This window comes from Varanus komodoensis, unplaced genomic scaffold, assembly GCF_004798865.1.
Source record: "Varanus komodoensis strain SLA01 unplaced genomic scaffold, ASM479886v1 scaffold15, whole genome shotgun sequence".
Lineage (NCBI taxonomy): Eukaryota > Metazoa > Chordata > Lepidosauria > Squamata > Varanidae > Varanus > Varanus komodoensis.
The window spans coordinates 25,642,179-25,666,883 of record NW_025335440.1 but is presented as its reverse complement, the minus strand read 5'-3'; the positions used below and the strand labels follow the sequence as shown (position 1 = coordinate 25,666,883).

Sequence of the window (24,705 nt, the reverse complement as noted above, 5' to 3'; positions counted from 1 at the left end):
ACATTCATGTTGAAAAATTCAGGGAATGTAGTCAATTGTAACAGGCAAAATCTGCTTTTTTCAAACATATTAAAGATCAGAACTGTTGCCAGTCTCTGATGTGTTGCCAAAGCAAGATCTCTGTAAAATTTTAATATCCTGTTTCTCAAAAGTGCAAAAAGGAGGAGAGACTGTGGAAAGAGAGTTTACATGAAAACAGGGGTTGTTAAAGAACATTTCTCCCTCAGAATGATTAGCAATTCAGTGATTATGCATGCAGAAAGAAAAACATTTTCTCTCTCCCTCTTTCTGTTAGTCCAGTCAGTGACCAAAAATAAATGCTGGATCTGTAAATGCCTACACTTCTAATGCAGTTCAGCATAATGTACACATTTTGTTTCAGCTGCAAAGGCTAATCTTTTTTTTCCAGAAGGTTTTTAGACCTGTGGGAGGGGGGTACTGAAAAAAAACCCACCCACATCATAACCAGCTACAAAGAAAGTGTCATATGAGATATGATGAAATAAGCATTCTATATCTGTGTATTTGGCATTGCTTGATCCAGTCTCCCCAAGCTGGGTATCCACCAGATGTGTTAGACTGCAATTCCCATCAGCCCTAGTCAGCACGGTAGGGCTAGTGGGGAGAACTATTTGCTTCTGTGCCTCATTACCACAGGTCTGCATCATCAATGTAATGGTATGATCCCAAACCCTTAAATAGTATGGGTCTGATATGGTATGGTTGCACTGGAAAAACATCCAGTGTCTACAGACATCAGTGGAACTTACATCAAACCACAGGAGTTCACATTTTGTAGAGGGTTAAAGGTTAAAGTTATGATCATGCATGTCCCAAGATCTCCAAGTACAGATGTACCCAGACACTATGATCTACATCAGAGGCCTCCCTTCGAGTGCCATCTCTGAGGGGGGGCTAGGAGATGGAACAAGGAGCAGGGTCTCAGTGGTGGACCCTTGATTATGGAATGCTGTTCTCACTGAGGCCCTCCTAGCACTAACACTGTCATCTTTCTGATGCAAGGCTAGGACTGTCATCCTCTCCTAGCCATCTAAAGCAGGGGTCTCAAACGCGCGGCCCGCGGGCCCATTGCCAGGACAGGTGGGGCACGGGGGAGGGGCCCTGCGGCCTTCAAAGCACTGGCGGCGCCCGGGCCAGCCGTGGGATGAGCGGCCCACCACCACCACGGGGGTGGAATACTTGATGCGGCCCAGCCTCACCCAGACTCTACTTCCAGCGGCCCCCAGGTAAGTTGAGTTTGAGACCCCTGCTCTAAAGCCATATGATGCAGCATTTGCGTCAGTTGTCCTGATCAGATCTAGGATTTTATTGAAATTATTTAGCTGCTTAAATTGTTTTAGATGTTGTCTGTTAAAACTTTTATATTATGTTTTTATTACCTTGTATTTTATGGCTTGAAGTTTTTGTGAATCACTCAGAGAACTTTCACAATTAGGCAGTATAGGAATGAATTGAAATAAATAAACATGAATAAGTATTCTGCAAAAAAACAAATTAAAACAAACTGATACACATGATCCTATGAAAGGAAAAATCCTGAGGCATGGACTCCACCCTGGCTCATTGAAACCCATTGAGGTAAAAATCCCAGAACTTGGGCTATATTGTGCAGAAATGTATTATGATCTCTTCTTTTTCAAGAGCTTAAGAACAACTCTGCTGGATCAGACCAATGGACTGGAGCCAACCAGATACCTGTAGGAAGGTCATAAGCAAGACAGCCAGAAGAATATGTCTTCTTCCATCACTGTTCCCAGGAACTGGTATGGAGTGTCATTGCATTTCTGGTCCTACAGGTATGCTAGTCATCATAACTAGTGATGACTGCTTGCCTCTCCTTATGAAAGACCATACCAACTGACCATGATGGGATTTGTGCTCCCATATACCCAGATGGCAGTAGTTTGGCAAAGCCTGTGAGAAACCCACCAAGTTTTCCTATGGGCTACAGCACCCATTTCCCACAAGCACCTTTTCAGATGCCCACTGAATGCTGAGGTTGCAATTGATGCATAGGGTTCATTATTAAAAATATTGAACCTACCAGGCTAATACTGGTTTGTTGTTATCTGCTCACAAATATAGGGAGCACCAAGATAAAACAGCATTTCTGAGCACTTCTTTAGCTTTCACATACCAAAGAATGCTCTAAAATAGCATTTAATTCCCAAATAAGCCACCCCCACCGCCCAGACCACAGTATACTTCTTAAGGGAGCACTACAAAGATTGGTTGATTACTTCAATACATCTCACATTCATACTTTGATTATTTCAGTATTTCACATTTTTATGGTTAGATTATTTCAGTATTTCACAATTTCTCCTGTAGACTGTCATGCAGAATTAAGAAACCAAATATATGGAGCTATGCTATATCCATCTATTCAGCAAAAGTAAATCCCACTGAATTCAGTGCAATGGTCTCCCGGGGAAGTGAATAAAAGAGTGAAGGCTTACCTAAATTTGACATATTCTTGTGGCCTCCTGTTCCATGTACAGTTTTGCAGTTTCCCAACGATCTGCAAATAATAGTCTTCAGAATATCTATTAAAAATTAGATTAACAGAGAAACACATTTGCATCAAAGGTGCACAATTCAAAACCTTTTCTTCGTTTTCAATGCATGTGTGACATTCACAGTTGGGAGCCAGTTGGGACCCCCTCAGAAAGGTTTTTTGTACCTTGAAAAGACACTGTGACAGAAGCCAGATGGACTTACCTGAGAGATTCCGAATAGCCAGTTGTAGCCTCTGAGTTTTTTTCCAGAGCTTGCCATGGTTCTCCAGGGTGGGAGAGGGCAAACTGCCAGTACTCCATTAGCCATAAGGTGCAATCATATGCACCTTTAGACAGAAAAATTGTGCACAATTCCCAGCATGCCTCAGCCAGCATGACTGCAGAACCTCAGGCCTAGCACCCTAATTTGGCCTTCCACTGGTTCCCCAAAGATCATCCCACTTTCCCCTGGATCCACCCCCTTTTCCAGAACCACAAATTGTATGTTTTCCTGGATTTTGCCCAGCTATTCCCCTTTTAGATGGTTGATATGCTTCTTCTAAGACCTAGTAGTTGTCAGTAAGAGTTGTAAGTTAAAAAGTGCTGCTATTCTTGGTGTTTTGGTACACATACATTACTGGAATATGTCCCCTATGAGCTATTCTGAAATGGAATTTGACCCTTGGGCTGAAAAATGTTCTGCACCTCTGTGATAGAGGATTCTTAAAATGATAAATTATAAAATAGGGTGGCTATATGTTCTAGATTACTGTACGGAGCACTATTTGAACAGACCGCTTCAAACGGACCTCTGTTTGAGGGCTTATTGGAGGATAGTTCTTTATTTGAAGCTATCCAGTCCTTGCTTAAAGATTAAAAAAATAGGAAAACAGAGTAGCAGCAACCATTAAGTTGCCCCATCAATAGTCAGAACTCAGACAGTGGCCTAAGCAGGGCACACACCTCGCCTAGTTACCCACTACATTGAGATACACTGTATTTTGGTTTAAATCATAGTAATCATTTACAAATGTGGATTAGCACATATACATTATCATGTCACATTTTATGCGAAACTGTGCCCTTTTTGCTGATGATACATTTGGTGGCTGATCCTCAAGGCCACCAAGGCAGACCATCACTCAACTTTTCCATGCTTCTTCTGTTGATATCTGAGGCATTCTGAGATCTGGAAAGATCTATGTTCTGCTTTGACAGGAGAGCTGTGACATCTACCCTGCTTTAAAAACAAGCTCTATTAACATTTTATTTTAATTATGAGAAAGACTCTCTTCTGATCAGCTCAGTGGTCTACATTCAGAGACAGCATAACTTGGTGAATCTGATTATCAACCAATGCAGTACAGAGATGATGTGGTCCTCCAGATGCTGCAGTTGTTGCCAGAAAACAGAATGCTGCCATAAATAGCATCAGCAAGGTAATTTTTCCGACAGCATGATAACCCACATTCAAGGGTTCAGCTTGGGTTGCGTGTGGGTTGTCTGAAATGGGTTGCTATAGGAATGTGGGTTCACATTGTACTGCCTGAACCCAGCTAACAAACCATGGTGAACAATGCTTAGTTCACAACCCAACTCATGGGTTCTCTTCCTGGGTTGTTTGTGGTTAATAAACCATGGTTTGTAAATGTGGTTGGGTTCAAACTATGATCAGCACATTTCAACAACTACTCACAGTTCAGCAGCAACCCAACCCAATTCTTGAGTGTGGGTTATTGCATTGTCTGAGCTCAGGTGTCTGATGTGGTTCTTGCCAAGTAAGTAGTCTACAGTGGAGAAAGTCCCTACTTTGATTCATTGGTTTCTGTACAGTTCTCTGCCTATTATGGGATGTTAGCCGCTGAAAGGCTGATATGGGAGCAAAGACTGAGTTATAGCAGAGGATACAGGGAAAAGTTAGCAAGGAACCCGAGCTCTTTCATTTGGGGGATTTCTCACTGAGTGGGGTGAACTTTTCTCCAGATCTGTCAAAGATACTAGACCTGCTTCTGAAGAAAAATCTGGCAGTTGTAGTTGAATCAGCCTCTGACACAGACATCCCTTCCTATGTTTGTGCCCAGAAAAATCTCCTTCTTGTTGAACCAGGTTTTTAAACATTAAAGATGTTTTGAGAGACACTCCTTGTGAAAGCAACATAAAGCAGTGCATTGCCTTGAATTTTCATTTATTTATTACTTGGGCTCTTTCAATAGCTTTACTTTTGTGTTCAAGGCTGACGTTCGATATTTTTAAAAAAGAAATGCTTGTCTGTTGAGACATTCATATGAAACAAACCAACTACAAAGTTGAACATACAATTGAATTTTTCTGCCCTTTGATTAAGTATCATGCAAAGAGACATAATTCAGATTTGAAAAACAAACATTATGTGGGTTTATTGACAGTAGCAATGCCCCTTGTGCCTTGAAAGTCACTTATAGCACAATGGGTTGAGGGCTTTTGGGGGAAAAATCACCATAGTGCTGAAGTACTATCCATTTGATGTGCAGAGACCTTTAGATGATACGTTAACCTTGAAATTCCACACATGTCATAAGCCCCACTGAGTTCAATGTGATTTGCTCCCAGCTGAGTTTATATACCCAACTAGAGCTTACTTCTGAGTGAATATGTACCAAATTTTGCTTTCTAGCTACACCTGAAGACTCTTGAGAACTATGCACATGTCAGAGTAAAAACACCTTGCATTCTTCATGTGCCTGACTTTGTTGGACCATCGTACTGCAATCTTGTGTGGGGTTTCCTATTGGCATGCCTGGAAAAGATATGGCTCCATGATCTGCACAGGTGGGGTTAAGCCTTGCAGAAGAAATAGGACCATGGATATGGAACAAACACGTTCTTTCTTCAGTCTACAAATACTTAACTCCATCACTGTTCTCCATTGATTTACACAGTCTACTCTGATAGAGGCTGTGGGCAACCTGTATTTCACCTACCGCATTCCCAGATTTTAGCATCAAGGAAAGCTGAATTCTTTGATCTGTACACATTAAGCATATGTGCATGAGCTGACTTACTCTACCTAACTATTGCTATCCTAGCAGATCACCATGGATCAACGCTTCTGCAGGAAAGCCAAAAACTGGCCGTCCTGGAAGGAACAGGTCCCCTCAGATCTCTGTTGTGCTCCTATGCCAGTGTGATGTTACACCAGCAAAATAACCCTAACCCTTCCCTTTCAAGTCAATGGAGAGCCACAATCCATTGTGTCCTGCCATCGCCCTCCATTCCAGCCACCCTTCATGAGGCATTTAATCTGTGTTCAGAAATCTCTACTCAGAATTGTTCTTTAGATGGTATTCTGACCCTCCAGTTTCACTTCTGTGTCCAGCCAGCACTTTTAGCAAGCATTTTTAGTGCAGGGGAAATGGGACACTGAATTGTGACTGGAAAGACAGTTCAGCTTCCTTTTTGTGTATTTGCACTATTCCGCCATACTGTGCTGGTTTTGCAGTGGAAATGGTCTTGGCTCCCAATGCTGCAATGAAACCAAGAGCAGATAATAGCCAGTTAATAGCTGAGTAACTGCTTCATGCAGAAAAACTCACAGTCATGATGTAGCATAGGTTTCTGTTAACCCTGGAACCAGTAGCATCATGCTAAGACAGGGAACCTATGACTGATGTGAAAAGGCAGAGGACAGCACCCTCCAGCTCTCCTTTTGGGCTGCAACTTCCATCAGTCCCTCTATCACAGCCATTGGGCAGGGATGATGGAGTTGTAGTCCAAAAGCATCTGGAGAACACAAGCTTGCTTATTTCCTGTGACAGTGGGTAGAGTTATATCTTCCGGGCCCTGTGAGGACTTTGGAAATTATGACAAAAAGGACAGTGCTTGGCCTAGTCAGCTTAGCTCAGAACAAACAGAGGGGAAGCATCACTTACTTGTCCCAAAAATAAACATTTCCATGTAATGAGCCTTGACTGATTGTAGCTGATGGACAAACTCAGTGAAAAAGACTTTTAAAAATCCAATCATTTCAACTTAGCTGGTTTTACTAAGCCACTGCGTACATAAAAAGCATGGTAATATCAGCCAAGCAAAGAAAAATACAAGAAGCCGTAGGGAAAAATGGTTCAACAGTTCCATTCTTTGGTGCTGAAGATCATCATACACTCCAGAATAAGTTTACTTAGAAGGCGAGAGCCTGAGGGGAATTCTCTATAAATTAAGGGAAAAACTATAAAGCTGATACAACCGTATGAAGGGGGAGGAAGGTGACTTGGAGCAATTATTCAATCTAAGGGAAACTCCTGTGAGGTTCTAAAAGCAAACGGCTGCCTAAAGATAGACGGTAGCTGGAGATCAGAAAATGAGAACAGCTTTTAGAGTCTGGAAGGGATGTTATTGGATTGGCCACAGAGACAATGTCTGACTTCAAAGAACATCAAAGTATTCGTACTCAGCTCTGGCTCCATAGCCACATGAAGGGCCTATCTACTGGCTTACAGCGTAGCACTCGTAATGCATGTGGAACTGTGTTGGGAACTGGAACATTTTAGGGTAAAATCCAACACAAGTCCTACTTAGAACAGGCCCTCTTGAAATGAATGGACCAAAGTTATAACTAATCTGAATCTATTCAAAGTAGGACTGATGCTGGATTTTACTCTTACACAAAATGATGGACTGATAAGATCATAAGAACATAAGAGCAGCCATGCTGGATCAGACCAGTGGTCCATCTGGTCTAATGCTCCATTTGCACAGTGGCTAACCATCTGTCTGCAGGATCCCTCAAGCAGGATGGCCTCAAGAGCTCCACCTGCCCAAGTTCCTCAGCAACCGCTGTATGCAGGCAAGCTGCCTCTGAGAATGGAGGTAGCACATAACCAGCAATGCTAGCAGCCACTTGCAGACTTCTCCTCCATGAATTTGTCCAATCCGCTTCAGGATTAAAACGGAAGGTTCAGAAGCTGGATGGCTTGAACTCTTGGTTGGCCTGTTTTAAGGCAGAACTAGGGAGGCTGGCATCTGGAGCAGGGGTGGCATGTTTGGGCACCTGCAGAGGACCCACACTGAATAGAAGGCCCAGCAACAAGAACATCCTGGATCTGCTCTTTCCCTTCAGCATCGTAATCTGCTCAGTGGTGTGAAGAAAGAGCAGCAGGTGGCAATAACAGTTTGCTCATGGGCTGTCTGCGTGGCAAGTGAGCAAGCAATGCCAATCATAAGGGGGAGGAAGAAGATCAGGAGCAGCTAGGACCAGTTAGAAAGTAGATTCACCAAGAGCAAGGAGTTCAAGCTATCTTGCCCAAAGACTCTCCAAAACCAGCACTGATCTTGTGGCTGATAATCCTGGGGATGGTTGCAGAGAAGATAACGTTCCCTTCTTCTTGAAAGGCCTGGCATGTGTGTACTGCACCTTTCTTGGAATACAGCAGGTTTTGCAGGGCCCTTGCACTGTCGTATATACAACCTGTAGTCCACAAAGGCCCCACAAGTCTTTGGCATCCCCTTACCCTCTGTACTTTGAGGATGCTTCCATCTAGAATGTATCCAAGATGAAAAGGAAGAGGTGAGATTGCTCCTTGACTCTGTCTTTACAGATCCCCTGACTGAGCAGGGAGGCAATGTACAAAATACTTTTCCCTTAATTGGTGTGAGACAGGACCCGCTGGACACTGTCCTTTGCTTCAACTGTTGATCAGTTTTCCACCCTCAGCTCTTTGCTTGGGAAGACAAACAAGCACGTGGGTGTGATCAAATTATGATGGGGCTCATCCTTCACTGTCCAGCTGGCTCCCATCTCAAGGAGAAGAAGCACCACCAAAAAAGAAAACGACATTCAATTGATTTGTCTTAGCCACATTTGGGGAAATGCCACTTTCTTAATTAAGAAAGGAAGTGGCCCTCCAGATGTTTTGGCCTTCAGCTCTTTTCATCGCTAGCCATTATAGCCACTCCCAGCCTTCCTAATCCTTGGCAATGCTAGCTGGGAGTAATAGGGGCTCTAGTCCAACTCACCTGGAGGGTACCAGGTTGGGGAAGGCTGCAATAAAAGTCTTGAGCTTGCTGTTGTCTAACATCTGTCCAAATCTTGCCAACACAGATCTCTCTAGATCCAAGTTTTGTGTGCTATGTGCATGTGTAAACATGCAGCAAGATACTAAAATCAGTTGGACGGTAGGTGGTAAAACCTTGCGGTTCACCTAAATGTTCTTTCTCCATTGCTTTACCCAATTGATACAGCACCATTCCAAGTCCTGAAAACATCCTTAATTCCGAAGAGTATTAGAGCAACTGGAGTCACTGAGCAACAAATATTTCACACTAAACATGCCAACTGAGGATTTAGGATCAACGAACTTTGGCTCTATCCCATTTTCTTAAACTCTTGACACTTTCTTTCCTGCACCCTGTGTGTCCCATTTATCCTGAGGTTTAGAAGTGATTATAAATAGCAGGTTTTAAACCTGCACACACAGTCTTCATTCTCAGCCATGTTCTCCAAGGAAATCTTTCACTGCATCCAGGCACTTTGGACCACAGAGGATGAATAAAAAGAACTAAAAATTGAAGAGTGATGGGTGCAGTGCCATCCACTGAAAACATACTTATTTTTACCTGCCTTGTGATCCAAACAAGCTCCTTTGGATCCAGTGGAGGCTACTTGTCTGTAGATAATAGTGAGAGAAGGCTGAGGATGTGGGAAGGAGGACACCACTGCTGATGTGTGGTGCAGCAGATACCTTTAATTAGGGAAGGCTGGTGGCTGCAATGTCAGTGAGGCTCCTCGCCCAGTGCAGCTTTCATTCTTAGATCCGTAAGAAATATTCATGGTCCCAAACTCCAGCCCCAAAATAGGTTCACCACCATGGTGCACTGCTATAAAGCTCAGGATGAAAGCTGCAATGACTAAGGAGTCCCATTGACCCAGAAGCCCCCAGCCACGCCTGCTTAATGGTTTTTGCTTCACTTGGCATCACTCCTCCCCATGCCCCATTCCCACCTTGCCACTACTGACCAACAAGGCCCCTCTCCTTCCGCTAAGTGCTGCACTGCTTTGAAAGTTCCATTGTCAATCTACAACTGAGCACCTCAAGGAATGTAGAGAAACTTCAAATAGGGCAGAATTGGGAGCGGGTGTTTTTGCACACTTCTGCTTGAGCCTGTGTCAGAAGAAAGCATGGAAGGCATGCAGTGCGGCAGAACACACATCCAGTCCCGGACATCCACGGCTAAATGGCAAGTTCTTTAATTTGCTACCATTTCTTGTGAAATCGTCTGGTTGATCTTTGAACCAAACAGATCAATTTCTGACGATTTCTTACTTGTCAATGTTTGCAGGCAGGGCTTTTTTCCTTCTTTTCTGCCCCAAGACAGCTTCTTCCTTTTCTTTGTTTTCCCCTTCTGCCTTTTTTCTTTCTTTCACAAGATTGTATTTATTCAGTCCCTTCTTTGCGCAAGAGATGACAAATACATCCAAATACCTAGCTCAATACTTCTTGTGCAGATCAAGCAATGTGTTCTCCTTTAATCTTACTAAAGAGCCCAGCCAGGACAGAGAACGCTTATCCCATTTATAGACTTCTTTGCTTTCCCATAGATGATTCATTGTTTACCTTCTAATCAGCTCAAAAACATGCCAACTAAGCCAATATAACACAAACAATGAATGCTACACTAAGCCAGTGCCTTTCCCGCATCAGCCCACCCCGAACACCAAGCAATGGATCCAGGATCTGCCTTCTGCAGGAGGAAGGAACTCACCACTTGAGGAAGGTCTCTGCCAGATAACTGGGATCCTCCACTGCTCACCCCATTCACCAGGGGCTCCTGACACTCTCGGAGGCAGGGGGGAGGGTTACCATTAAAAGGAGGGGGCAGGGAAGTACACTTCCTCCAGTGCAGTTGGTCTAGATTAAATCTAGTTTGTTTGTGTATTTTTTATTTAAAGTTTTTATAGACTGTCCCTCTACTGGCACCTTGGCACAGTTTACAACAAGCAACATAAAAATGGCACAGCACCTAGTAATTCAATACTATAAAACCACATTAAAACTGATTAAACATTAAAATTAATGGGAGGATAAAAAGGGTTTTGTCTGGTGCCGAAAATAAAAAAGTGAGTCCTCCTTGAAAGAGATTAGGAGGGTGGTTACCTGGAGGAGGACCTTCTCTGTGGTGGTACCCCGACAGTGGAATATGCTCCCCAGAAAGGTTCACACTTTTTTCTTTTTGGCGCCAGGTGAAAGCCTTTTTATTTTCCCATTATTTTAATAGTTTTTAATGGGTTTTAATTGTGGATTTAATATTTAATCACTAGATGCTGTGCCATTTTTATTTTATTTGTTCTTGTTGTAAACTGTCCCAAGACACCAGTAATGGGATAGTCTATAAAAGCTTTAAACAAACAAACAAACAAACAAACTTGGTCAATAGATTAAGAAAAGAAATGCATTCACAACATGGCTAAAAATACAGTAAGAGAATAAAAAGGGCATCCTACCCAAGAGACTCCCTTGCATGTCAAACATCTCCTTGCATGAAAGCATATTTGCTTGCCTGGGAGAAGGAGAGCAGAGAAGGAGCCAAGTTAGCTTCCCTGGAAGGGAGTTTCCATGCCTGAGAGGGGCCACTGAGGGCGACTTCTCTCATGTCACCCCCAGGTGTGCCTCTGATGACATCAAGAGATCTTCCTCTGAAGATCTTGGGAAGGCACATATTGGAGAAGGCAGTATTTTAGGCAATCTCTTTCCCCTCCAGTTTTCATATTGCAGAAACATGCCTAGTCTCTACACACAGGGTGGCAGAGCAATGTCCATGCTGAGCACACCTGCTAGCACATGGACTCATAATGCTGCTGAAGCTTTTCCCATCACTTTCCACTAGGGATGGTCTGCCACAACAGCAACAGAAGTGAGTCAAGCATTAATTAGATGATCCTCCAATTCCCAACTCATTTCTTTTGTACAAAAACAACTCACTAAAATGGCTTGAGCAACATGAATAGCTCATTGATGAGCTCACTTGCCTTGTGGAACCATAGAGGTCTTCAAAGTGGACCTGGGGACATAGGAAGCTGTCTTGGACTGAGTCAGAGCATAAGTCCATGCAGCCCAGCATTGCTGGCATTACCTGGCAGTGGAATTGCGGGGCTTCCTGCCTGATTCTTTCCGAGTCCTACCTGGAGATGTCAAGGCTTAAAGTGGGGACCTCCCACATGCAAAGCAGATGCACTAAGGCCCTTCCTTCTGAGCAGAATGATGGATGGAAAGCACACACACAATGGAAGGCATGGCTATCCCTGTCCTGACCCGCTTGTGGTATGGACAAACTCTTTTAGGGAGCATGTGTCTGGTTAGAGTTCTTCGAATCTGGTGACCAGGGGTAGGCAAACCAGGGCCTGTCAGATGCTTGGGATAAAAATGGAGAGGGAGAGACCCATGTAAACTGCCTTGGTTTCCTCACAGGAGGAAAACATTGTGAGATATTAATGTAATAAATACACACATACATAATTTAAAAAAAAGCAAATCTAGGGGAATCCAATGCAACAGAGGTCACCATGGCCCCTGTATATTTACTTCAGTGCTCACAGGCAGCAGGGTAGCAGGGCACATGGCCCCCCAGAGATCTGAGGCTCCAACCAAAGGATTTGGGACTCCAACCCTGGTAGGCACCTTCATAATGCCACCTCTGCACAGCATTCCTACTAACAAAGAAGCGACGCGCTGCATCCCAACAAGCCCTGACTCTACGACACGATCAGTGCATAATTCTGCCCCATCGTGCAAGCATGCACAACTGTGTTCCATACAAAAGGTTTGGATCACAGGGCCCATAATCTCTGCCACTGGCCATATTGGCTGGGTTTTATGGAAGTTGTAGTCAAAACATCTGGAGCCTGTTCAGAATCCAACTTCTTGACTGGCCTCTGCCTGTGTGAACCTCAGCAGTAGCTGAACTGTGGCCTCAAGGCCTTGCTCCTCCCTGCCCACCACTCGCTAGTGGTGGCTAGAATTGCAGCTTGCACAACTGCATGGGTGGGCAGCAGACCACCCCTCTGGTGGGGAGTCATCAGAGGCTTCTGGATGCGTGCCCTGACTGAGAAGCCTCTTGTATCCAAGATGCACACATTTAAACAATATCTGCTGATCAAAACACAAAGCAGACTGAATGGAAATATGTTTTCCTTGATGGCTTTTGTCATAATGATACATTCTGAAAAAGCTTGAAGCCTGACGGAAACAAACAATAATATTAAAAAAGAACTCTCACAAGCATCCTCAGCTGTAAATGAAAAATCTTGCTGGAATAGGTTATGGTAATTTTTTGCTTCTTTAAACCTGTAATATAAAAATCAATACCTACAGAAGAAACAGAACGTTGGCTTGTTTGTCATTGTGCATTGCTGCACAAACATTTATGATCATATGTGTGGGAGCAGAGCAGGATCGGGGTCCCAGGGATGGAGCTCCAATAGTCAGTCAAACACAAATCCCGTATTTTCAGAGATTCTGGGTTTTGACTGTGGAAGGCAGAGTCTTGGTTTGGTGGGCTACCTTGGTCTGGTGCACTCAGATCTCAAAGCACTTTCAGGCAGAGAAGGAATAGGAAATTGCAGCATCAGCAATAGGCAAGCAAAGTGAAGCCTTCTGATCTGCCATGCCCAGGTTTGAGGCGCCCCTAGGCCTAATACTCCCTGGTGGGCCCCTTCTGTTGATGGGTCCCAGAGGGCTGAACTCACAGTGGTGACACTCATCAGCAGGGATGCCAAGAAGCCCTTGCTAGCTGGGGCTGACTGCCATTTACATAGTCCACCATGTGCTGGGGTGTTGCTAATTTGCGGTCATTGCGGGTGATTTAAACTGATCCAAAATGTCAGGTGCTGAACCCAGCCCTTAGATGGGGAGCCCAGCTGTCTATGCTTGCCTAGTCAACTGAGTGGAACCTTTTCACAGGTGTGTATCAAGCGCTGGTTCCAGTGCCTCGATTCTGCAGTGGCCTGAAGGATTGTGGCTTGGAGGATCCACTTTCCAGACAGGGCCACTGCTTGCCTAAGGCGGCAATCCCAGGTCTTGACCAAATTCCTATAATTCGGGAGACTTGAACTTCAGGCCCAGAAGCCTTCTGGGATGTCCCAGACAGCCACACCCCACCCCTGCTTCCACCTCCCTTCCTACTTATCTCTTCGTGGTGCTCTTTCTTCTGTCCAGATTATTCCGCATTTTAAAAGGTTGAAATGTCTTTCTCAGACTTAGTTACTGGCAGCAAGGGCTTCTATTTGCTGGCACTTTTGGCCCTGCCCTGAGAGTTTCTGCAAAATGGAGTTTGGCCCCCAGGCTAAAAGAGGTTCCAAACCCCTGCTATAATTTGACTCCATCACATGCCTAGTCTGTGATGGGCTCACAGCACATGGAACAACTGTGTGCACATACTCGGCTTTTCAGGTTTGCAACCACATTTAGATGCAAACCACATACGTATAAAACAGAAGGCGGTGGCTCCTACCTTTTCTTCTTGATAGAGGATGACCAATTGTTGCTCCACATCTCTCTGCATTTTGAGGCTTGTTCAGACTTTTGAATTCCGGTTTGATTAGGAGTTGTTCTGTTTATATAAAAAGGAAAATCCATCTATGAAAGAATAAAAATGGTCTTGGCAGCAGCACAATGCGTTGCTGTGAAGCAAAGATAAGCAACCGCTGGAGTTTGGGAGGGGAGAAACGCAGGCAAAGTCTGTTTCACTTTCATTCTATGGGTTCAGCCAAGGGAAGGGCTCTGAGTGGCCACCAGAAGCCTGTTCAATTGTTTTTTAAAAATATGTTTAGCTTGTATTATTCAGTACTTTGTGCTGATTCTGATGTAAATCAGAAATGGCATCTTTTTTTAAAAAATGGAACTTGCATATGGCTTCAACATAATTACATTTCAAAAATGTGTGAGTATATTTTAACAATAAATATTAATGGCATCTACAAAGCTATTCCCAAGACACTACTTTCAAGAATAAATGAGTATTTCAGATAATACAAGTGTAGTTTATTTATTACTTCTTTTGCTTGCCTTTCTTCCATGATGGAACACAATGAAGCCTACACAGACAGACTCCCATCCACACAATGACTAGACACAGACCTATTTGGAATCTGAAGATTTACTGCATTACATGCTGTAAGCTCCTGTTCTGGGCCTTTGGCACCTCAGTTGGTAGGAAAATGTTTGGCACACAGAATTCCATTCAACCACATTCCCTGAAGGTTTTCCTGTTCACTTGCAACACCGCTCAAGCTAGGGTGGTTATATCTCCTCTTTTACAGGCAATGGTCCTCTGCTTGAAGCTAGCTTTTATGTGAATGGATGGGATGATGAAATGGTGAAAGGGACTGGTGGTGCTGGGCAAATTGATCTCATTCATGCATTTCTGTACTGCCCTATAGCTGAAGCTCTCTGGGCAGTTTACACAGTCTGTAAAAACAAATGATAAACAATATAATAAAATAGCATAGAAACAGAAAAATAATAAAAAATAAAGCTGCTAAAAAGGATAAGAAAAACAAACCATTACAAGGAAAAACAAAAAAGTTTTTGAATGATTTTTACACATGTGCATTGCTGAAGTTCAGCGTGAGAATGTAGCATATGTGATATAGTATTCTTTTCCACACCCTGAGTCATGATATGATGTGCCACGAGGCAAGCTTTCTGGGTGTGATCACATCTGCTCTTTGTCTACAGCGATCAACATCTAAGAATGCACAAAATTTTAGCAGTCTGGATATTTAGTCATGCAAAATTCACATGTGCTCAAAATGTAAATGAGCTTCTCCTCAACCTCTGTACCATTTACAAGACTATTAAAGTTTTTTTGGACTGAAGCCAAGGCTCATTGTGCATTCAAGAATTACAGACACAGTTAGATCAGGCACAGGAGCCAAGTAGATTTGACTTTTGGCAGGTTCTTTAGCAAACAGTTCTGCTTGTCACTGAAACTGTTACCAGAGGCTTGTTCCTCCCAGGAGCACCCTAATGGACTACGCATTGCATTTGTTAATCCACTCTCTTGAATGTACTTCATGGTTCCTGTGGTTGTAGGAGAAAGAATCCAGAACATAAATGGTCCTCCCATGCAGCCCTGATTCTGCCTTAGGGTGGCCACTCACACATCACCAAAACAAAGGAAATGCATCACCAGAAAAGGAGAATGAAAAGGTCACCCATTTATAGACACAAATGTATAATTTAGAAATTGTAACTATAATTTAACAGCAAAAATAAATCTCACTATAGTATCAAAAACCCATTGGGTGACTTGTTTAACTGCTCATCCTCCATCCAGGTGCTCACTGTGGATGGGTGCTTTCAAGTTCCCCCACCCCACAACTTCTTCCTTATAGGTCTTTGACTTTAACGAGACTTGGGCTCAAAGAGAAGAGTGTCCAAAGCAGAGAACTGGCCTTTGTAAAGTAAGAGACCTGGCTACCCTAGTCTGAGTGCAGAAGGAGAAACAGATATAATGGTATGTTATATCGATCCTGATGGGTGGAGGCAGACTGGCTCATGTATAATTTGGGTTGGTTCCATCCCCCACCTCCCACGCAGCATTTCAATTTCCCCCTTAGGAAGAAATTGTAGGCACACACATATATTGGGGGGAATGATATGCTGTACTAAAAATAAAGAAAATGCTGTGAACTGCCCCTTAGATGGACAGATAATCATATAAGCCAAAAAGCAAGTAGCACTCTGTAGCTGTATTAAATGGCATTAACAGGACGATGCAAACAGCCAGAATCAATGTGTTGGGATGAGGTGTCTTATGAATGAATGGTGCGTATTTACAGCTCCCCCAGCACAATGTGTGAGAACAGCAAAAATGTTAGGCCACCAGCAAACACAGGTACATCAGCTCAAATATTCTGGAGACGGCGTGAAGCAGAAAACAGTACTAAAGCAAAGGAAGTCCAGCTACCCCAGCCGCAGGCATGATCCTGCCCTACTAACAGCAGCAAGCTTTCAATAAAATCAAGGATTATTTAGAGTTGGAAAAGCAAGTAGCTTACAGTCATATAGCTCAGTTCTACTCAAGTCTCTGGGCCGATTGACAGATTATTTTTTTCTGGGTTTTTGATATCCAGAAGTCAAATGCACCATTGCATCTTGGGAAATGTGTCATGTCTAAACTCATATGATATGAATCTCATTTTAACTCTTTTTCTGGAGGTACAGAAATACAAACTACAAAACCACCACAAAGCAGAAGAAAGTAACATGCCAGCCAAAGCAGGGCTGGCTCTGTCATTGGGCAGAGCGAGGCAGAAGCCCTGAGGGGCTCGCTTTTCTTGCAGGCTTGAGCTGTGAATGCCACACAGCCTGCCCTGTGGTCTCTGTCAGGATCTGGGCTGCTCCGGTGGCCAGAACTAAAAGAACTACCACTGCATTCACAGGATCAGTCCCAAGCTCTGCTGCAGCCCTCATTCTACTGATGAATGCCTCCTGAGAGTCCTGGGGGAAGAACTATATAAGAGCAAGGTCTTTGGTCCAGAACTGGCCTCACCAACTCAGGTATTCCTGCAGCTGCAGTGACTGCCCCCTATACTGCCATATTACCCCAGCATCACAGGTCCTCCTGTTTGCTGCTGTGCTGACATCCCGCCTGTTTCTGCCTTGCCATGATGCCTCAGCAACACAGGCCTGCCTGTTTGCTGCTATGCCTGGATCTTGCCTATTGGTTCCTTCTCCTGGTTTCTGCCTTTCCACATCCCTGCCCTGCTGTTGTGCCTGCCTCTTGCCTGACCTAATCACGCCTTGTCTGTGTACCCTGCCTCACTTCAGTCATGCAGGGCCATGGTTCCCCTCCTGCATCTTGCCTGACTATCGCTGCATCTGGTTCCTATTGTCTTGTCTCCTGCCCTGCTATCCTGTTCAAGGTACCTGCACCTCTGCTTGTCTTCCTGGTTCTCGACCCTTGACTTGTTACTGACCATGTCCTCATTCTGTCCACATGCATTCTTCTGGTTCCTGACCTCAGCCAGTACCATGACTATGACTTGGCCCTTCCATTCAACCCTGCTTTTGGACTCTGCCTTTCTTGAAGTTCTGTCGCCCTGGTCCTGTTACCTGTGCTGTTCTTGTCTTGTCTCTGACCCTGACAGTCCCTAAACTAGGCTGCTTTCATCAGATGTGGCAGAGAGCGCAAACAAAGTAAAATTAAGTGGCCAGTCCAGTCAGCTTCTATACACAAACAGGAGGTGTGTGAGTGTGTGTGTGACATTTTTTCCCTCTGCTTCAGGAAGTAAACTGCCTTGGGCCAGCCCTGTGCCAATGATGATCCAACCGGGTAAATACTGTGTTTCTTAGTCCAAAAACTTCTTACCAATTGCAATCATCTTCTGTTTGCCAAAGTTATGTGGCTTAAACTTCCCTGCATGCTAATTCTCTGTTTTTTCTCAGTCTGCATTCTAACAACGCCTGAATTCTGGAACTGATGAAGTCTGGTTTTACTATCCTGATTACAAGTGGATAGTGAAAGGTAGTCCCAGCCACGCATCCACTCACACAATCAATGCTTCTTGATCTGGGGCTGGCACAAGACACTTTGCTGAACTCCTTTTCTGGTCAGGATCACCACAGAACTTCAGCACTGCAGGCAGGAGACTGTATGCCCCTGCATCTGATGGCAGCAGGCTATAGGGTGGCCATGTGTTGCTTTTTTACAGAGGAGAGGCCTCTATGTGAAAGGCATCCCTTGAAGAACAGTTCTGTTAAGTTCCAACTAAAGAACAGGAGCCGTCACATTTTCCCATTAGCATCAGCAGACTGGGCAAGGCACCCAGGTCACCTGGTCACAGGCTTCCGTACTATGGAGGATGTACTGTGCAACTCTGCCAATTATACTGATTATGTCTAAATTGGCATCTACACATGTAAATCAGCATAAGCAAGTTTAATGCAAAGATATGTCCTCTTTTGTTGCAGTTCTTGCAGGATACCTTTCCTCTTCCTAAGTAGCCACCCCAGCAAGGCAGCCTGGGGGCTCTGGGCAGGTCACGTGGCTCACAGCTCTGCCCTCCAGCATCTCACCACTGTGCCCCACAACCCCAGCATCTGTGCCACAATCTGCCTGATCTTAGGACAGCCTGGCCTGTGTCTTCACATGCTCTTCTCCTTCACTTCAAAGACTAAAGGAAAGAGCAAATTTCCAGCTCTCATTTCCTCTTGGGGCCTCAACACTGACTCCACCTCCTCTTTCCTGCCCTACCCCAGGCACATGGGCAGTTTGGTTGTGCTCCTTTATTTATTCATTTCATGTCTATTCGCCCCCCCTGCCCCCAGGCAGAAGCTCTCTGGGAGGTCTACAACAATGTATAAAACAAAGCATATAGTCCAGATACCATAAAAACTTAATGGGGTGGAGAGGGGTGCAGCTGCTTCCGTGTCTGTTTCTTTTTCCCCAGATCTCAGTGGCTCCTGCCACTCCCTCCCCTAACCAAAACATTGGCATGATGCATCAGGTCTAAAAGCATCCCTCCATGTTATTTCATACCCAGAGTCTCTCTGCTCATTATTCATTCTCTCACACTGTATTAAGTGAGCGACGATGGCCATTAGAAACCAATCGCTGTTCCTCAGTAGGATACATGCTTTTAACTTCTTAAGCATCCTGCCACTAATTTCATTGAATTAGATAACGAGGCTGCGTTGCTGTTTTAAGGTTCATGACACTTTGATTAATAAGGTAATATGCAATCTAAATGCTGGGTGAAATGGACCGTAAAATCTTAAACTGCAGAAATAACCGTTTGTCTTATAACATTAATCATAGCAACTGTGTAAGAGAAGGACTGACACTCAGTGTGGTTTCTTTTTTGCTTCTTCAAGCAGAATTGCTACTAATGTTTTGATCCAGTCTTTGTCATCAGGCATCTCCCCTCCCATGCCCAGAAACATCTCTGGTTTCTGGCATATGTTTCATAAGAAGAGGCTCCTACGCAACTGAAGGAGAATTGGGCCCTTGGAAATAGCTGTCATATGGATCAGCAAACAAGGTTGCAGTCCTATGCATGTTTACATAGAAAAAGTCCTCTGATACCCAGCATTCCCCAGCCAGCCATACTGTGCAGGGTATCATATAGCTGGCTGGGGAATGCTGGGAACTGTGGGACTTCTTTCTCTCTAAACATGCACAGGATTGTACCCTGGAAGAGAAGCTTTGGGTCTGTGAGCTCTTTTCAAACATCAGCCTGTTTTCTTTAACAATTCAGGAGCAGCAACCTTGCATGAGCCAGCTCAGCAAAAAGGAGGCTGCATCAAATTGGAGCGAGGCCTAGAGGGAATCGAACACTACTGAATACTGAGTGCATTGACTGCCACTGTGAGTTCAGTAGCTGGCAAGGATGTGATGATGTCCTAGAAGCTCACACCCATCTGTGAAGGGCTTGGTTTATGTGGGTGACATGCCCCATGTAGCACTTCATGCAGGATTTCCAGAAACCTAACACGGCATGTACTTCCGAACACCTACTGCTTCAGAGTTCCACAGAAGCATTCCGGTCAAGTGCGGCAATGGTATGGTTCAGATGGCAAATAATTAGGGTTGGAGACAGGGCTGGACCAAGGCAAAGGACAAGGTGGTGCCTCCTCCCATTTCATGTACAAAAGCCAACTGGGCTGGCTGCTGAATCTGCCTTCAACACTAGCAACAGGTCAATCTCCACTGCAGCATCTGAAGACAGTAGGCCATCTTAGGGGCAACAGGCCAGGCTGCAGAGCACACAGCTCCTTCCCTCAAGACACCTCTTAGCAGCCACTGCTTGAATGATAGGGATGACTGAGAGTTCACTAAGGTCCTGGATTCAGGATCAGGCAAGATGGCAAGCCAGCAAGCAGGGAGTTTGGCATCTTGCTCTGACAAGCCTGGACCCAACTGTACTCTTAAGTCATCTTGGGCAGCAAGGAGGGTCTCCCAGAATACTCCACAGTCCCTCTCCCCATTCATGGCAGTAAAAAAATATAAGAACTATACATGGAACGAGCATGTGCTACCCCTTTGTGTGCTTCCCACCCCCACCTCCTGAGGTAACTACTTCCTTTTCCCAATGGTAAGGTTGGCCCTACTTGGAAGAGCAGGGTTTGGGGAAGGTGGCTATGCAAGTGGAGGTGGAAGGACTAGGAGGGATGGAGCCTGCCGTGGTGGCAAGCAAAGCTTAAATCCATATATGCGTGATGTGCAACGTGTGTGTGTGGGGAGGGGGTGGAGTTTTGCCAGAAAGAGGATAATTCTTGAGCCTGTCCAAAAATCAGCCTATGGAAGAATGAATAACTTGATCATGCTGAAAAATAAATACCTATAAAAGAGATCCATGGAAGCTTGCAGAGGACAGCCATGAGAGTAGGAGAACATGATTCTTGCTGAACTCTCCTTTGCCTCTCCTTGGCTTGGTTGGTGTTTAGCCAGGACCATCATGAAGGCATGGTCTGGGACCAGGCTGAAAGAGCCTCAAGGCTTGTTCCTCCTCTTCATCATTTCAACCTGCTTCTCAACCTGCCTTTTGCTTTGGCCCTGCTGATGGAAGCAGTGAGAAGCAGCAGCCATGGATGCCACTGCCTACTGGTCCTCTGCCTGGCAAGCAAGCAAGAAGTAGCGGTGAGCAACAGTAGTGACTGGTTACAATGGGGTAGGAAGCCTCACTGAGTACTGGGGCCAATGAGGGTATCTTGCAGAGGGGCTGCCTGGAGCCAGCCCTGGCCAAGTACAGACAATCAGTGGGAAAAGATGCCCCTGTGGCTTCTTCTTCCTGCCCCCATGCATGCCGGTTAACACCATGCAATCTACCCAGTGATCTGGAAGGCAGGCAGCTTCTCATGACATTCAGACTTGGAGGGGTGTATGGCAGGGGGTGGCTTTGAGACCACCTCAGGACCCTTCAACTAGCCATGAGTTCTGGGGTAGTTTTGAAGGCACGATGCTGAGTTTGGATGATGCAGGATGCTGCCAGTCTGCCACCATGGGCTATTTAAGCAAATCACACAGCACATGACCAGCACATATGGGGAAGCCATTGTGGCTTCTTTTCCCTCTGATCATCTGAGCCTAGTCACTGTACCTGGGGATGTCGGCTGGCCAGAAGAGAACAAGGGCAAAAAGCAAAACACCTTTCAAGAAAGATTTGATTTGCAGAAATCAGCAGAAAACCTCTTTTTTTGCTCTGGCGCATTGTTGTACCATCTAGATATTTCTGGAGGTCAATCTGCTGTAAAATGATAGCTATAGGAAGACTAGCTCCCCAGCTGACAAGCCTTCAGGTGAGGTGTGGGTGGCAACACAGAGCTCCAGTGTCACACCATGGACCAGACAGGTTCTAATGAGTCGGTGAGGCAGACTAGATCTTGAACTGATACTACACTAGAAGTGCTACTCCCCTTCTCCTACTGCTCCTACTCCGACTTTCACTGTGGCTAAAGGCACTAGAATAGATTAGTAGCCTGATCATGGATTTCTTTGCTTAAGAGTAAGAGCCCAGTGTGTTCACTTCCAAATGAGCATTTTTAGATTAGGCCATGAGAATGCTTTCCATTCACTTAGAACTAGCTAGAACAGTATTGTGGCAGAACCTTTCAATGGGGCATCTGTTCATTCAGACATATTGGTTCTGTGAGCTACAGCCCAGAAAGAGCTTTTCATAACATGATTCCAAGAAATATTCTGGAAGGAAATAGCAATATTAATGATCACAGTCAGTGTTGCCCAGGTGCTGGGCTTTGCTGAGCGATGGATATGGCAATCCATTACTTATGTGCTAAGTAACTATTCCTATTCTTCGTAATCACTATTTTACCCTGAGGGATACAATAGTCTGACAGAAGAAAGAACACAGAGGTCTCTGTAGCACAGTTAATAATTAATTACAGATAGTTAATTATTCTGCAGCTTTTCAAAAAAATTTGTTGTTGTAGGCAGGAGCAACGGGGAAAATACAAATGAGATCACGACATGCACACACGTGTACACACATGCACCCACAACTCCATAGCTAAGCTTTTCTCAACCTGGTGCCTTCATACGGTTTGGACTACAACTCCCAGCATTCCTGACCATTGGTCATACTGGCTGCAGCAGACTGGAGCTGGTACAAAAGATGCAGAGGGTACTAAGCTGGAGCAGGCTGTCCTATGTATTGCCTCTTTCAACAAATGGTACCCACTCCCCTGATGTCACAGGATGTCCATAAGGAGTCTTAAGTCTTGAAGGCATCATATCAGTCTTCATGGAATGTATAAACCTGGGCAAATTCTGTAGGCAAGGCACAAGTCATGTAATAATAACATTTGTCATTGATCCTAAGGACAGGGGTGGGCATGTGATACATTCTGTACAGGAAGTCAATACAGAGGGGGCAGGAAGGAAAAGGGGAAAGCTGGCAAATTATTTAGAGAAAGGAATGAACTCGTATTGTTCAGTCACATTTCAAACAACATTTTATAATAACCAGTTACAATGTTTAATTGGCCTTCTCCTGCACAACATGGTTGGATCACAGTTCCCATCATCCCAGCTGCCATGGCTCTGCTGGCTGGGGATGATGGGGGTTGTAATCAAATGCATCTTGAGGGCATTGCTTTGGGAAAAGGCTGAGGTGACACTTCATTGCTGCAAACAGCTTCCTTCTCTCCCTGTTCCTCAATGCACGTCTTTTGGTGCTTGGAGGCTGTTCCTGCACAACACATACTGCAAGCTTTTCAAGAAATCAAGGATAGTTATAATTATGTTGGAATAAACCATTAGAGGTACTCTATGTATTTATGCATTTGGCAGTTCTGCACCTGATTATACAGATGTCAGAAAGCTTACCAAGAAGAGAATGCTTTTGCCATTGCTTGTGCAAAGTATTTTCTTATCTTTGCTACCAGACCATTAAAACTCAACATAAGCAACACATACAGTTCTGCGTGTGTCTAGGCAGAAAAAAGTTCTGTGTCTCCTAGGATCTCACAATGGTGGAACTTATAGGACATTCTCCTGTTTAAACACACATAAGAATGTGACCTAAAACAACTTTAAAAATGAAATATAAGATTTATAAATGGGTTGGCAGTTATGATCCAAACAGTAGTGTACCAGGTTATGGAGAAGTACAACAAATCTTAAACACTGCATTACAGAATGAAAGAAGCATTATAAATCCTTCATTGCTCTGAACCATAAAGCAGTTTGTCAAAATGCACAAATAGCAGAAAGGCAAATGGGCATGAAGCACCTTTAGCCATAAAGGTGTTTGTAGAAAGCAAACTTTCTTCTAATCTCTGATGTTTTCTTAAAAGAAGCCCACTGTCCAACGTAACCTAGCAAATTAATTGCAATGGAATCACACTCTTCCAGCTGTGCTTTGTGCTTATTAATCTCTCAGAGTGTAGGAAGGAAGCTTATTCAATATTGTGGTTTCGGCAGCTCTGTAGAAGCAGTGATATCAGTAATAGAAAAATGTCAGCAGAATGTTGAAAAAAATTCTCTCAAAAGGCCTATGGCAGCTGGGGACGCAACTGCATAGGACGAATGAGCTGCCTTATGCAGACCTTCCTACCACACTGAGGATCTTGTGATGCCCTTTTAGGGAAACTTCTCACAGCCCCCAAAAACATCATCTGGGGAAGAGTGACCTGCAGACTTTCCTGAGGATGTGAACACCTTGCCAGGATGAGGGTTTGATGGGCTATTAGGCAAAGTGAACTGGTCACTTTGAGCAGTGGATTTTGGGGTGTCTTGAAAAGGCAGCTCAATGTAACTTGATTAAGGGCATAATCTTATGGTATGCTTTGACAGAGAAAAGGGCTACAGCCCTCAACATGCCCCAGCCAACCAATCAAGGGCCTTTTCTTTGCCCAAACATGCAGAAGATTGCATCTTTCATTTGCTGCTATTGCACTGTTTGCTGCCAGGGATGGGGAGTTGGTTTCTGTTTGTTGGATTCTCGGCATCATGTGCTAACGTAACTTGCTTGTTTTGGGGAGTATATTTCATGGTTTGGGTGCTGCACCACTCCAGGCTACAAGGTGCCTTGGACCAGTCATGTGGACTGAGAACTTCCTCATATGGGGTCTTAGCTCCCTGATCCAGCCACCCAAGGGGACTCCCTCCTTTCTAGGGCCCTGTTTGAAATGCCAGAAAACACAATGCAAGCACACACACTGGCATTTTAGTGTTTCAGGCAGATCTCCAT

The 24,705-nt window shown here is 44.5% G+C and overlaps 1 protein-coding gene across 1 annotated transcript in view; it reads right to left on the bottom strand.

Annotated features, from left to right (window-relative positions):
* ST8SIA6 (ST8 alpha-N-acetyl-neuraminide alpha-2,8-sialyltransferase 6) overlaps positions 1 to 24,705 on the bottom strand; it is a 44,648-nt gene that overhangs the window by 15,940 nt on the left and 4,003 nt on the right. The window contains exons 3-4 of the mRNA XM_044425034.1: positions 14,001 to 14,099; positions 2,481 to 2,567 (exon numbers count right to left, since the gene is read on the bottom strand). Coding sequence (XP_044280969.1) covers positions 2,481 to 2,567; positions 14,001 to 14,099 — 186 coding nt within the window. The remainder of the gene's footprint in view (positions 1 to 2,480; positions 2,568 to 14,000; positions 14,100 to 24,705) is intronic.